Below are 15,785 nucleotides of genomic sequence, written 5' to 3' on the forward strand. Positions count from 1 at the left end.
TGCGCCTACTGGGAATGATGGTTTCATACATTGCAATAGTACCTCATGCAAGACTACACATGTGTCCATTACAAGAACGCTTAGCACGTCAGTGGAATCAGTCACAGGGTCAATTAACAGATCTAGTGTTGGTAGACAGCCGCACCCATCGCTCTCTGCAGTGGTGATGCCCACAAAATGTATCAAAAGGGCCTACTTTTATCGACCCTGTGCCACAAGTCGTGTTAACAGCAGACTCATCTCTCACTGGTTGGGGTACACATCTCCATCATTACACAAACCAAGGCACCTGGGACGACAAACACAGACGTCTCCACATCAACTGTCTAGAGCTTCTAGCAGTGTTTCTAGCGCTGAAAGCGTTACAGTCTCATCTCACAGGCAATGTTGTTGTAGTCCGCACAGACAACATGACAGCAATGTACTATGTACAAAAACAAGGGGACACACTCTCTCCAACTGTCACGCCTGTCTCAGACAATTTGGAAATGTGCAATCCATCACAAGATTCACCCTCTGGCAGAACACCTCCCGGGAGTGAACAATCAAATTGCCAACCTCCTCAGCAGAAGGAGACTGCAAATACACAAGTGGGAACTTCATTCCCAAGTTCTCCTTCCATACTTTCAACAATGGGAATACCCACAAATAGATCTGTTCGCCACAGTAGACAACGCACAATGCCCAAACTTCACCTCCAGGTTCCCACACCCTCTCTCCAAAGGCAATGCCCTATGGATGAATTGGTCAGGGGAATATGCCTACCCTTTTCTGCCTCTCCCACTCCTTCTGTTTCTGGTTTGGAAACTCAGGCAAATATCACTCACACTGATTTTGGTAGCTCCCACATGGGCCCGTCAACCGTGGTACACCACCCTGCTAGAGCTCACAGTAGCTCTACATCAAAAGCTACATCTCCCCTCCATTCTCCTCACTCAGAACCATGAAGAAATCAAGCCTCCAAATCCCAAAGAGCTCAACTTAGCGATTTGGCTCCTGAAGTCATAGAATTTGGGTATTTTAAATTTACCATCAGACTGCATGGCTATTCTAAAAGAAGCAAAAAAAACTACTACCAGAGCTTGCTATGCAGCAAAATGGAAATGAACAACAACAAAATTCTACCTCTAGATGCTTCTATTCAGAATATTGTCTGTTAGCTTTTACACCTACATCAATGTGGGCCAGGTGACACATCTGTTAGGTTGCACCTTGCAGCAGTAGCTGCTTATTTCCAAAACAGACAGCATTTGTCTTTGTTCAAATTTCCTTTAATCAAAGCATTTATGGAGGGCTTTAAAAGAGTTATACCACCAAGGATTCCACCTGCACCAGTGTGGAATCTTAATATTGTACTTACAAGACTTATGGGTTCACCCTTTGAACCGCTACACAGGTGTCCTTTACAGTTGCTCTCTTGGAAGGTTGCATTCCTCATTGCAATCACTTCATTGAGAGTTGGTAAGCTCAAGGCATTACATTTAGAAAAGCCCTTTATTCAACTCCATAAAGATAGAGTAGTTCTTCGTACCAGTCCCAAATTCCTTCCCAAAGTGGTTTCTGCTTTCCATATTAACCAATCAGTTGAGTTACCTGTGTTCTTTCCTCAACCTGAATTCAGTAGCAAAACAAGCTCTTAACATACTTGTCGTCAAAAGAGCTTTATTGTATTATATCGAAAGAACAAAAGATTTTCGTAAAACAAAGCAAGTGTTTGTTTCATTTACACCACCTCATAAAGGCAATCCTATTTCTAAAGCTGCCATTTCAATATGGATTGTTAAGTGCATTCGAAATTGCTACACAGAAGCCAAAATAACTTTATCTATACCCCTAGGGCGTATTCCACTTGCAAAATAGGGGCATCTGTGGCTTTGTTAGGTAACATTACTATAGCTGGCATTTGTAAAGCAGCAACATGGTCTACATCATAGACATTTACCAAACACTTAATGTGGGGGTGTACTAGTACACCAACAAGCCAATGTAGGGCAGGCAGTGCTAAAAACACTTTTCCAGACAACTGCAGCACTTACTGGTTAGCCACCGCTTTAGGAGAATACTGATTTGTAGTCTATGCAAAGCATGTGTATCTACAGCACACATGCCTCGAACAGATAATGTTATTTACCCAGTAAGCATCAGTTCTTGGCATGTAGAGCTGTAGATTCACATGCGCCTCCCCGGGCACCTGTAGTTGTTGCAGAATTCATTATTCACGTTATCTACACAAGGATATCTCCTTACTACACTCACTTACTCCATTCTCACACTCTTGCGGGAAAACAGTCTCAAAATGGTGTTGATGCCCATGCACACTATCACCAAAAGGAGGAGTCACCTTACCTTGTGACTGGAAAGACGTCTTTAAGGAAAAACAACTTGCAAACATCCGGACCCAACAATAAATGGCAGGAGTATGCAAAGCATGTGAATCTACAGCTCTAAATGCCAAGAACAGATGCTTACTTGGTAAGTACCATTATCCTTACTGAACATGTATATATGTCTTTTCTCTGGGGTACTTCAAGAATGGAACACATAGAAATCAGTACTATACAAATGTTCACTGAATTATGTTGGTGGTTTGTCTCCTCAGGAAACGTTATTCTCTATGTTGGTAGAGATAACTGAACGAGCAATGGCACACTGCGGTTCTCAGGAGGTGCTGATTGTTGGAGGCGTTGGATGTATGTATCAAGGTTTATGGTATGACTCTGAAAACTCCTGAAAGTCACATATGTAATGACACAGCTCTGATTAGAGGGTAGAATCCATCTATCCCTTTTAATAACCTTAGCATTCACTAAAGAGATCACCACAACCTCCCGCTCTAATATACGTGGCATTGGTCAGGCCTGTCATTTCCACATTCTGACAATATTTGTCCCTAACTTCTCACTACAGAAACAGTAGAGATTTTTCCCATAGCCTTTCACTACAAAAACAGGATAGATTTACTGACTTCCCTTTCACCTGGATACACGAATGAGCAACTCACAATTTTTCTGCTGACAAAACAGGCATGAGACTTCTCTTCACATTCCCACTCCAACTCTGAGCGATCTCCTCCCCTTTTCCAAATGAATAATGTCTTTTTCCCATTCTATGATTTTAGGGCACACAGCTAACCAGTAGCAGGACCGTAAACTGCCTCAAATGCTGTTAAGTCATAGCTTCACATGCCAGTACTGGTCAAGCCTGCATATACAGTGGCAGACCTATTACTCTTACTTGTATGTATGCAAGAAATAACTAGTTTAATTCTTGCTGTTGAATGTTGAGGATCAGAGACTGTTTGTCTGTTGCTCAGCAGTTTCCAAATGTGGACCCTAGGCCCAGAACTCGGTTGGATTTTTGATTTTTTTTCCTTGTCATACCTTCCCCCCCTGTTCTTTCTTCAGCTCAGGTAGCTTAGACAATAACACTCTGAATTTAAGCTGTGCATATTGTGTCGCAAATTGTTTGAAGGAGCTGACCTAAATAATTTCTGTCTTTCTTGTTTACAAACGGCAATCTAGTACAGTCATAATGCTAAATTTGCGCTGATCCTTACGAGTCACTGGATTTCATCATTAGGAGAAAAGGTCAGAAGGCAAGTGTAGCCTATCAGCCCTTGGTATGTAGACCTAACATTCGATCTGCTGGCGTCAGCAAATCACCCTATCCAGAGACTTTTCTCCTCCATCCGAAGGTCACCTTCACCAGCAAGGGGTACGAGTTACCTATGAGAAGGTGAAAGCACCATGTCGCAAGAATGGTCTTATCCCCTATGCAAGATAACCTCTTTCAGCTGGTACTTTCCTCTGTGCCACGTTTAGATTGCTGCCCACAGCACCAGGGCAACCCTACTCAAAAAGAGCCAGGGCTATAAATTATTATTTTTATTACAGTGGTTACTTTTGAAAAAATATATGTATAATTATATCAACACAAGCACAGTTGCATAAATCAAAAATACAGTTGGATGCAATTTAGGGAAGATACAACACTGAATACACCTAAATAATGATTCACAACATAAAAGCACTTGTGAAAGTATTTAGTATAATGAAAAATTTCCTAGCTAACGTAACAGAAAGTTTCAATTCTATTAAGGACTCGGAGGTGAGGATTATGCGAGGATTATGCAAGGATCATGCCTTCTTTCTTCACTTTAATAAACAGCAGCGAAGATACAAGAAGACTATGTTTCCCATGAACCAAAGGGAAACATGTAGTCAAACAAAAACACATGGTAACAACCAATCAAAGCACAAAGATCCAATGTCCAATCAGGACTTATGCAGCCCAACATAGTTCATCAACACTGTCCTCTTTTCCTCTTTTGGAGCGCGCAGACAGCTTCTCTTCGCTCTTCAGGAATCCTGTTTGTTGGAATCCGAGCCAGAGGACAAGGGGAAACAAATTACCAGAGGAGCACTGAACAGTAAACACATGCAAGTCAAACAGTGCAGAATAAGCCAAAACTTAACATTTGAAGGAACCATATTACTTACTGTTATACGGGGAGGGATCTCCTCCAGGAGTCAAGGGCGAGATAATCCTCGCCTCCGAGTCCTTAATAGAATTGAAACTTTCCGTTACGTTAGCTAGGACATTTTTCATTCTATGTCAGGACTGGAGGCGAGAATTATGCTTGTTTAAAGCTTGTGCACAACCAAATGAGCCATGTTCAAAATTGGTTTAAAATAAAACCTTTTGAACGTGGAATCTGAGGACCAGTCTGCCGCGTTGAGGATATCCTCTAAATGTGCCCCGAGACTGAAAGCTTCAAAGCCATGGCTCCTCTCGCAGAATGAGCACCAAACTGGTTCAGGCTGATGCCTGCTTCCTGCATCACTCAACTGACCCATCTGGCAATAGTGGGTGAGGAAACCGCCTTAAAGGGCTTCCGAAGAGAAATGAGGAGTTGCATCTCCCCAGGGGGGCGGAACTCCTCCGTCATCTCCTCATAAGCCTTAAGGCAACAAACCATGCAAAGTTTCTGGGAATCCGGAAACTCTGGATAGGAAATAGACCTGGTATGGCACTTAGTGCGTCTAAGCAACGTAAATGTGACCCCATCTAGAGTAAATATTCTGTTAGAAATATCCAAAGCCCATACACACGACACTCTGCTACAAGAAATGATGCACAGAAGCATGATCAATTTTGCTGACCAATCCTTCCTGGAGAGGTACTTATTCTGTTGCCAGGACAAAAACAGGTTAAGGACCTGATTAACATACCATAGAGCGGAGTAACGGGGCTCCGGCGGAAGGGAGAGGCGAATGACCCGCAACAGACGACAAACCAAGGGGTGTTCGCCTACCGGTGCGCCCTCCACTGGGACGTGGCCAGAGGACACTGCCGACCTGAAGGTATTACCCGACCTATAAGCCAGACCGTCGGAGGCCAGTTGAGCCAAAGAATTCACGATGTGAACCACATCCGCGACCAAGGGATTACGACCCCGTCGCAAACACCAACGGGTCCATCTGTTTCATGCGGATCTGTACCTTTTGACCGTACTGTCCGCCCACGACTTAGAGATAAAGGACTCAGCCTCTCTCGAAAGGCCAGAGGCCTCCCATCTGCTCCTGAAATCTGCCACGCCATGAGCTGCAGAGAGTTTGTGGACACTAGCGGATGAACAGACCCTTCCGGACTCATGAGGAGAGTTGGAAACTGGGGGAGTAGGATTGGAAAATCCCAAGAAAGTTCCAGTAGAACCGGAAACCACACTTGAGACCTCCAAAGCGGAGTGATCACGACCAGATCTGCCGCTTGCCTGCAAACTTGCGAAGTCACCCTCGTAATCATTGCGAAGGGCGGGAATGCGTAGCCCTGCTCCGCACTCCAGTTCTGGAGAAAAGCGTCCGTAGCTGTTGTCAGAGGATCCGGCCGCCAGCTGAAAAAACACAGGAGCTGGTGGTCCAGTCTGGACGCAAACAGGCCCACAGAGAACGGGCCCCAAAGGTCGCTCAGTGTGCGAAGACCGACTGGTCCAAACGCCAGAGACTGGAATCCCGAAAGTGGAGAGATTGGAAATCGGCTTCCAATTTGTCCCTGCCGGGGAGATATTCTGCCGTGACGGAGACGTGATTCTCGAGGCAATACTGCCAGCAACTTGCTGCCAGATCCGACAGGGCTTTTGACTTTGTGCCCCCCAGATGGTTCACATAACGGACCGCCGAGATGTTGTCAATTTTCAGGAGCACACACGACTGCACTGAATCTTTCGTCCAGCAACGTACCGCAAAGGACCCCGCCAAAAGCTCCAAACAGTTTATGTGTAACGTTTGTTCGTCGGGTGACCACAACCCTCCTGTAGAGAGATCTCCGCATCTGGCACCCCAACCGAGCCTGCTGGCATCCAATTCTATTACCATGTCCAGAGAGGAACCGAAGATTGCTCTTCCGTTCCAAGCTTCCATGTGGTCTAACCACCACTGAATTTCTGACCTTGCCTCGGTGGACAAGCAGACCTTGTGTGAATACGGATACACTTTGCGAAGGAAGAATCCCTTAAGGCGCTGCAGGGCCCTGTAATGGAGCGGACCCGGGAAGATGGCCTGAATGGAAGCAGACAAGAGGCCTACCACCCGAGACAGTTGGTGAAGGGAAATCCATTGCTGGGCGAGCACGCGACGCAACTCGTGGTGGATTTTGGGCACTTTCCTGCCCGGAAGACTGAGTGTGGAGACTGTGGAGTCTATGATGAATCCCAAGAACGTAATGTTCTGGGTGGGCCGCAACAAAGATTTTTTCTCGTTGAGGACAAACCCCATATCCTGAAGGAGTGACACCACCATCTGCAGCTGTTGCAACAGGCTTGTGGGACAAGCTGCCATCAAGAGTAGGTCGCCGAGCTATACGATCAGCCGAACACCCCTGGATCGCAGTAATTCCACCACTGGCCTGAGAACCTTGGTAAAACACCAAGGGGCCGAAGAGAGGCCGAACGGGAGAGACGTGAACTCGTAAGTGTGATGACCCCAGTGGAATTGAAGGAACCGCCGGTGGGGCGGGAAAATCGGAACCACCAGATACGCATCTTTGAGGTCCAAGCGAACCATCCAGTCGAGAGGCCGGAGCACATCCCTGAGAAGATGGATTCCCTCCGTCTTGAAATGGCGGTAAACCAGCCATTGATTGAAGTCGCTCAATTTGATCACCGGCCTCTTGCCCCCATCGGTCTTGTCGACCAGGAAAATATTGCTCAAAAATCCTCGAGCATGTTGGGTAGTGAGGACGATAGCGCCCTTTCTGAGGAGAGCAGAAACCTCTTCGTCCACTAAGAGGGAGACCTGAACAGAGTACTGGATAGGACGGGGAGGGGATGATTGCATTGGGGTCCCTTCGAACTCTATGTGAAAACCCCTCACAGTCTGTAGAACCCACGCATCGTGCGTAATGGTCAACCAAGCCTGAAAATACCTTGCTAACCGCCCGCCTATGTCTTGTGGGGAAGAAGGGAGAACTCTCACCTGGGCTAGAGGATGCAACTCCTCCACGGTATCCTCTCCCTTTATCCCTCCTTCCTCTTGTGGGGTAAAAGTTTCCGAATCTTGCTTGGTCTTGGTACTGACTGGAGCCTCTCTGGTTGTTCTGGTGCTGTTGGCGAGCAGCCGAGCAGCCCCTGCCTCGGCCGGCCCTGCGAAAAACACAGGGGAACACCTTCTTGATCGTGGATTGAGCCCGGTCTAGCTAAGTGAAGATGTTTACAAATTTACCAAGCTCCTTATCAAAGGGCTCGCCGAAGAGGCCTCCTTGGGCGATAGCGCTCACTTCCGAATCGGCCAGATCCCCTAACTTCGGGTCAATTTTAATGAGAAGGGACAGACGGCGCTCTGTGGAAAGAGCACAATTTGCATTTCCCATGAAGATCACTACACGTTGTGCCAAGCCTGAGAGGGTCTCGGGGGGAAATAATAGAGCCGGACTCTTTGGCCTCCTCCGCCATATCCAAAATTTTTGTGATTGGGCCTAGGGCGTCCAGGAGTTTATCCTGGCAGGTCCTCCAGGATCTATCTATCCCCTTCTTGGGGTCTCTTATGAACTTCTGGAGGAAGGTGCCCATCGTGGGTTGATATCGGGTGTCCGGGTCACCTTACCGTCTGGGGTGGGGTGGGGGCACTCTGCCCGCAAACAATTGCGAGCCTCCTTCTCGAGAGGACGCCGAATGTGGGCGGCCACATAGGCCGCAACTTTATCGGCTGGGATCCACTCAGATGACCGCGGGTGGACTATGTTATTGGGGTCCAACATGTCCACAGTACTCGGGGGATCCTGAAATGTCCCAGGAAGAGCCTGAGCGACTGGGGTAATAGAAAAGGAAACCTGACCTGTCGGGGAACCTGTGTCTGGAGCAGGGGGAACTGTGGTAGGAACCACTGGGCGACTAGCCATAAAGGCCTGCCTAAGGTGGTCAAAAGCATTCCCATCTACACCCGCCTTGCGGAACGTTTCGGTGGTGGGGGGCTAAGAGAGTCCTGGGCAGAAGTAGACGGAACATGGGGGGCAGGGGAGGCAATCTGCTAAGAAATGTTTTCAAAAGCTTGCTAAATCTGGTGTGAAAGCCTGTCCTCAAGAGGTCAACAGCCTTGTAAATAGAGGTATATACCGCCTCATAGAAAGCCTCTCCCCATGGCATGTCAGCAAGGGGGTCTTCCTCCTCCTGATAGTCATCATCATAATACTCCATACTGATGAGCTAGACCAGTGACTTATAAGAAATACAAGTGTGTTACCACTGGGCCCGCAAGCTAAGTACTTAACAGGCTGGGTGTCAGCCAAAAAATTCTTATGTGCGCGGATAAACCGCAATTATATGGGGGTCCAAGCCCAGGCACAACGCTGGCAACTTAAATCCAGCAACCTTCTCACAGGGTAACAGGTCTGGGTAATGTCCCTCACAGTGCCCTCCAGAAATACGAGACCTAAATAGGTGTAACAGTACCAGCTGCAAATACAGGCTCTGCCATCAACCGGAGGTTGTGGGCCAAGGCACAGAGCGTGGGCACTGGAAAAACGGCAAGGCAACTGCTCACGGCCGCTGTACTACACCCTTCAGGCGTCTCCCTCAGACCCGGTTCCACAGATGCGCGGGCGCGTCATTTGAAAAAACTACAAAAGATCAAACGGCGCTGCGCCGCACTGCCTGCCACGCCCTCTGGCGGCGGTAGGACCGGAACCACACCAGCGAGAAACCGCGTAGGGATGGGAAACCGTGCCCGTGGTTGAAATCTCCTCAGAGCAGCCCACACGCTGTGGTAGATAAAACGAAAGAAACACTTCCCGGGAAGGGAAAAACACACGCGCTGCCCGTAATGAAAGACTTTCAGCATAAAGTAACACAGTGCGAAGCAGCGCCCTGACATAGAACACTTCAAAATTAAACTTGGCATGAAAAAGCGGTCATAAATACAGCGCGAAGCGCTACAACATCATGAACATCACAAAGCATACATAAATACTGCGCAAAGCCGCGTCCGTCATAAGAACAACATAATTTGCTTAATCAAGCAACTACATCATAATCAAGCACTAGACAGAGAAACTGAAGAGTACTTAACTTGCTGCGTAGCAGCGAAGAAAGAGGAAGAGAGGACCGTGTTGATGGACTATGTTGGGCTGCCTAAGCCCTGATTGGACATTGGATCTTTGTGCTTTGATTGGTTGTTACCATGTGTTTTTGTTTGACTACATGTTTCCCTTTGGTTCATGGGAAACGTTGTAGTGTAGTTCCTATATTCCAAATAGGCTCTGCGCATTGGAATAATAAATCCTGTAGGTTAGACGTAGGACTGAGGTCGACTAGGTCTTACCGAATCTATTAGACTTAATTGTGAGTGCCAGCTAGCTCAGAGGTCACTAGAAACTTTCTCGAATTCACAAGAAGGGATTAGTTTCTGACAACCGCATAAACATGACAACTTTGTTTCCCAAGAATAAGAAATCAATCTCTAGAGTCGCGGAAACAATAGATAACTATTTTACTCAGTCAATCGTGCATGCTTCGTTTCACCAGAGGTGCTGAGAAAATAGAGACACGGGCCTTTTTCAATAAATAGTATTTATTGAACAGTCTTCTTTCTCAAGCATAAGAAATGTACTGCTACAATAGTAATACTGGTTATAAAGTACAAGGCATATAATACGATACATATTATAAAGTAGTACTGTAAAAGCATGATATGGTTTCTAAGCCATAAATTGCTTAAAACATATAAAATACATACAGTGATAAAATAATGACTAAAAGTACTCAACTGGTGCTTCTAAAATAAGCCTACCCCGGGGTACCTAACATAAGTCTAGTACAAGGGAAGAAGTAAGTGAGGAGTAGTTTAAGTTTAGTATTTCTCTGCCAAGAATCTATCCAAGAATTTTCTACGGGTCTAATCAGCTCCGTACCTTGGTTTAGAATGAAGGAGGTCTTGTATCTCTCTCTCAAGACTCGATTTCCCAGCAACCGGCAAGGGTAGCCTGGAAATACTGGAGCTGTACTTCTCGGCAGGAGAAAAGACAGCTTCTCTCAGTGCGTCAGCTGGAGGGTTGGCTTCCTTCGGCACTTGCTGCTGCAGGGCGTCGGGCAAGTAGTAAGTCGATCTGCTCCAAAACACCGTGTGTTTGTCTGGGCAAATCTAGGCATATTTATACTTTGAAGGTGCCGAGTTTGACGTGTGATTGGACTTAATAACGTCATCAAAGACTCAGTTCTTCGAAAACTCCATGATTTCCTAGATAAACTAGTATTCAGGCAAGGGGAAGTCCCTAGCTGCTGAAGGCGGGTTTCTCTAAGAAATCGTTGTTGATTCTCGGAACTTAGTGGAAGTAGCCATGCGGTATTTGGGCTGCATAGGCTTAGTCTAAATATGGTAATGATTTCTATGCCTATATAAGGATAGGATAATCTATACCTATATAAGGGCATGAATCTGGAAATTTTACACTAGGGTCCTAGATTGATTTACAACAACGTAGTCTCCTTGTATCTTCGCTGCTGTTTGTTAAAGTAAAGAAAGAAGGCATAATCCTCGCCTCCAGTCCTGACATAGAATCCAAAACCACATACACAATAGAACATGTCCCACATGCAACAGAACCCAAAGGGGACACATACAAAGATCCCTTTACAAAAGAACAATATACATTAATAATAAGAAAAACATGGATTTCCAACACCAAAAACCAACAACCTAAATTTAGTTCACAAAGGAGTCTCCAAACAATCCTTCTGTGCAAAGGATTGGTATACACAGTTTGTTTGGTACTTGTTGACGATGTTTCGACCCACTCTAGAATATGGGATCTCACAGGACCTTATAATATGAGGGACACCTAGTGAGGGAACACAGAAAACACAGAAAACAACTTGAAATGCGAGCCTTACTTGGTACTTGTTGACGATGTTTTGACCCATCTCTAGAATATGGGATCTCATCAGGACCTTATAATATGAGGGACACCTAGTGAGGGAACACAGAAAACAACTTGAAATGCGAGCCTTAATATCAGGGCCATTACATAGCATAAGCCTACCTTATAAAACCAGAATACACACCAAAAGTAAGTGCACACCACCCAAGTGTGATGAAAATGTTTTTTTACTTACATGGGGGCCTAATACGGAACAGTATGTAAAGAAAGGAAGCCAATTTTATCCTTGTAATATGACCTAGTACAACAAGAAGTATAAAAGCTATAGCACTGTTTACCCCATGCAGGGAAGCTCAGAAATTTTGAGTTAGGATCCGCGAACCACCACACTACATGCCATCACAGTAGACAATCTGGGACTCCAGTCAGATAATACATAATTGAAGAGTGCCTGCGGGAACCGTGCAATTACCATCACTAATGGGGCCACAAAAGTGTGCCATTCCTCAGTCGTATTCAGGCCTTGGTTTATAGAGCTACACAGCTCAATCCATTTTACCTCTAATTTTGCTGAGAATGTTTGTAAGGTCACCTCCTCTTGCCTAAATGACATCGCTATCGATGACCTATCAACTCATTTTTTATGCTGAATGGTTCTTTTTCCAAAAGTGGGATACCAATGGAGCATTGGCCTTTTTAAGTAGGGTTGCCTTTGAGTTGTGAGAATCAAACTTGGGGCTGTGGCAACACCGCAAAGGCATAATTATAGGTTACACTGAATAATTTGTCCTTCCATGTACAGGGTGTTATTGTTTTGTGCTATACAGTAGGATGTCAGATAGGGAAGCTCCCCTTTACACTGATAAATATATAGTGAAGATTACTAGTGGCCCCTCATTATTTTCATCACAACCAGTGACACTATCTAGTCCCAGACAAATACTTCTGGAAAAATTAGAGAAAGCCAAGAGAAAGCATATCAGAACTGCATGCACGCATGCGTAAGGAGCATTTGAAGGCAGGGATAATTCCACAAGGTTTTGTCGCGTAGTTCCCACTAATCCGTAGGACCAGCACGTTGTGGTAAACAAACTTTTGGTGAGGTGCCTAGACTGATTCTATGCACAGCCGCAGTATTAATTGTCCTGGAGACCAGCTAGCTCACAGTCCCACCATAAGCCCCCCTAACCCAACAAGGGAGTAAATGGTTTGTAGCAACCAATGAACATGACAATCCTGACCCCTCGGGTCGTGGCAAAAGATCAGAACCCTTCAGCTCAGTCACTCGGGCTCTTTGTTCTCAGAGAAATACATAGAGAATACACAATGGGACGTTTTCAATATATTTATTGAACCAACTTTATTCTTGTATAAAATACATGTGCTACGATAATCAGAAGCAGATCAGAGTGATTAAAAGCACCAAAAAGAGTAAATAGCAGATATAATTCCATCATGGTGCTAAGACAGTGTATGTACGCAGGCATATCTTACTAGGTAGTAATCAGGCGTGCACCTACTAAGCAATCCTTAAGCTGTGTATGTCTAGAGTGTGTGTAGGTGTAAAGCCAAGAATCCCCCTACGGGATGATCCAACCCCATTACCTGGTGTGAGAGAATGTAGGACCCCGTCTTGGTCACTAATTGGACACCCCTCATGGAGATGTCAGGTAGCTGTGCTGAGAAGCCACAGCATACAGGGACCCTCTGTGTCAGCTGAAGTGCTTTCTCTGCTAACCCCTGGAAATGTTTTATACTTATCATAAAAAGCATCCTTGTGATGTACACACAGATTAGCATTGTTGTGGATATGTTGATGGCCCTGTTGCCCCGTGGATGAAGATGGAACCACATTTGTACATCATGCATAAAGGCCTTGTACTCGTTGTTCGAGGCATTATGATAATGTTGCATGAAGCCAGATATATAAGCAAGCAGTTTCAGAGAAACTAACTACTTTCTCACACACGTGAATATGTGAAAAAAAGTCACAGCAGTAATGTTATTGTGCAGAAAAAAGGGCAATGTAGTGCTGCTACATGGGCCTAACTCGGGTACACAACTGTTTAATAGTCAGAAATGTGGCGGGCATATTCAGGGATTATAAAAAATTCAGAGGAGGGTTCTGCCATATCTCTACCACCTGTACCCGGCAAAGGATTGTGCTTGGGGTATAGACCGCGTTAGAACACGCCAAGGAAAAACATAAGGAGATAGAAGCCCTGGAGAAACCTGTTGCAGAAGCCAAACAATTGTTTGGAAATTTAAATAAAATGATTGACAAGTTTAATAAGTTTGAACATTAAGAAAATGCTGCCAAAGTCAATAGAGAGATTTCTCCAAAGAGAGAGCATTTCTGTATCTAAAAGGTGAATATTACGCAGCAATACCACCGCAGGACAGACAGTTTACTTGGGGTAGATTAAACAAGAATCATTCTGTTACCTTTTCATATTAATCAACTGGCTCTGTAGATTCAGATCCTCAAGAAGGTTCAAGCCATAGTGATATAAATCCAGGTCAGCCTTTTTTGTGTGGGCCGCAGAGGAAGAGGCAGGAACAGGCCTTGGTATCAATCAGCTGGGTAGAGGCAGACCAGGAAGAATCTGAACAGATGGGAGGGCCACAAAATAGTAGAAACATTCCCCATAAAAGTAGAAGTATTCCCCATATCTCTTGATGTTTCTATATAGAAAATTCCTGTTTTTGAATTTGTCCCGGCATACTCTTTTCTTCTCCGAAATTAGAAACTAGGTTACTGAGTAGGGGTTGCGTTTTGTGATTACAGAGACAATTGTTTTTACTCTGAAGACAGAATTTGTTGCAATTTTTCTGTAAGACTTAAGCTTTTTTTACAGAAAGCAGTGACCCTATCTCTGATTCAGTTACTGTTCTAAGACCTCCCTCAACCTTTCATCCATCTAATATCTTGATAGCACCAGAAATGCGTATATTTAAGAGACTAGTCCTAAGGAGTTGGAGGACATGAAATCTAAAAAAGCAATTGTTCCATACTTAAGGCCTCATTACGATGCTGGTCAAATGAGCGTCTGTGCTGCCTGCCATGCAGTGCCTGCCATAGGATGCATGGATGTTTGGGGCGGCACCACAGGTGACCTCCAGGCGTCAATGCGGAGGCCGCAGGGATGGAACCCTGCTAGGGCCACCCAAAGTTAATTACTGACAGCCTTTTATGGCAGTCGGACCGCCATAGCAAGGCTGTCTAAAACATGCACCGTAATCCCCACAGCAGTGCCTGAGCAGGCACTGCCTCCATTTTGGGGCATACGATCAAGCCTGCGCAAAAGGGGGGAGGCATTGTTCTACAGAATCATGGTGCATATGAGAGTGAGATACAGAGGCAGATTTGAGATATTAAGCACTATAAAAGATTGCTTGCGAATCCTTCAGACATGATTAGAAGCGAGATCGTGAAAATTACGATGAGAGGAAAAGATCAGGGATATATTTCAGAGAAATAATTCTTGTTTCTGAATAATGACACTCCGAAGAAACCTGTCTTGTATACTTTATCGAAGGTGCACAGTGAACTTCACAATTCCCCTGGAAGGCCTGTCATGTCTGGATGCGGTTCCTTTTTGGAACCTTTAGGGAAATACATCAATTTCTTTATACAGGACTTTGTACCACAGCAAGAGATATATGTGGGGATTGTACCTTTATGGTTGAATTTGATTGAGGGTATGTCCTTCAGCTTATTCTAATCTTTTGCAAAAAGAACAATTGATGGACAGGATGCTGAACAAGGTCTTACATTCACCCCAATACAGAGATCTGGGTCTAAATTCATAATTGTTTTTGCTCCCCATGCCATTCCAGCTTAGACCCAGCCATATGCAAATCAGTCTTAACCCTGTTCCTCATGAGAACAGTCCAGCCTGTGTTGCCAAACCTAGTCCTCCCTGGACTGGAAACAAGCATCCTAGGACCAGTTTCAAGGTTTCACCCCTATCAGTCAGGCTATCTTGACTCCAGTGGCATGGAGAGCATGGGGTAAGAGCATTAAAGATCACATTGTCTACTCCACTGTAACTCTTCACAGTCCGAATAGTACCCCACTTTTTAGAAAAGAACTAATCAGCAGATAAAATGAGTTGACAGGTCATCGATAGCGCCGTCATTCCGGCAAGAGGAGGTGACCTTACGAACATTCTCTACAAAATAGAGGTAAAATGGATTGAGCTGTGTAACTATAAACCAAGGCAAGAATACGACGGAGGAATGGCGTTCTTTTGTGACTGAATTAAAGTACTGAAGGATGGCTCTGTGATGATAATGACTGGCCCTGCAAATGTCTATGGTTGGTACCTTTCTTTGAAGTTAATTTGAGTTACTATTATTGTGAATTGTGTATGTTTTTAACTTGGAACGCTTTATAATATGAAATGGCTGGAATC

At 45.1% G+C, this 15,785-nt stretch overlaps 1 protein-coding gene across 1 annotated transcript in view; it reads left to right on the forward strand.

Annotated features, from left to right (window-relative positions):
- The window catches only part of OSGEP (O-sialoglycoprotein endopeptidase), a 613,564-nt gene that overhangs the window by 448,691 nt on the left and 149,088 nt on the right, over nucleotides 1-15,785 (forward strand). Inside the window, exon 9 of the mRNA XM_078648814.1 lies at nucleotides 2,600-2,690. Coding sequence (XP_078504940.1) covers nucleotides 2,600-2,690 — 91 coding nt within the window. The remainder of the gene's footprint in view (nucleotides 1-2,599; nucleotides 2,691-15,785) is intronic.

This window comes from Lissotriton helveticus, chromosome 6, assembly GCF_964261635.1.
Source record: "Lissotriton helveticus chromosome 6, aLisHel1.1, whole genome shotgun sequence".
In the NCBI taxonomy this organism is placed as follows: Eukaryota; Metazoa; Chordata; class Amphibia; order Caudata; family Salamandridae; genus Lissotriton; species Lissotriton helveticus.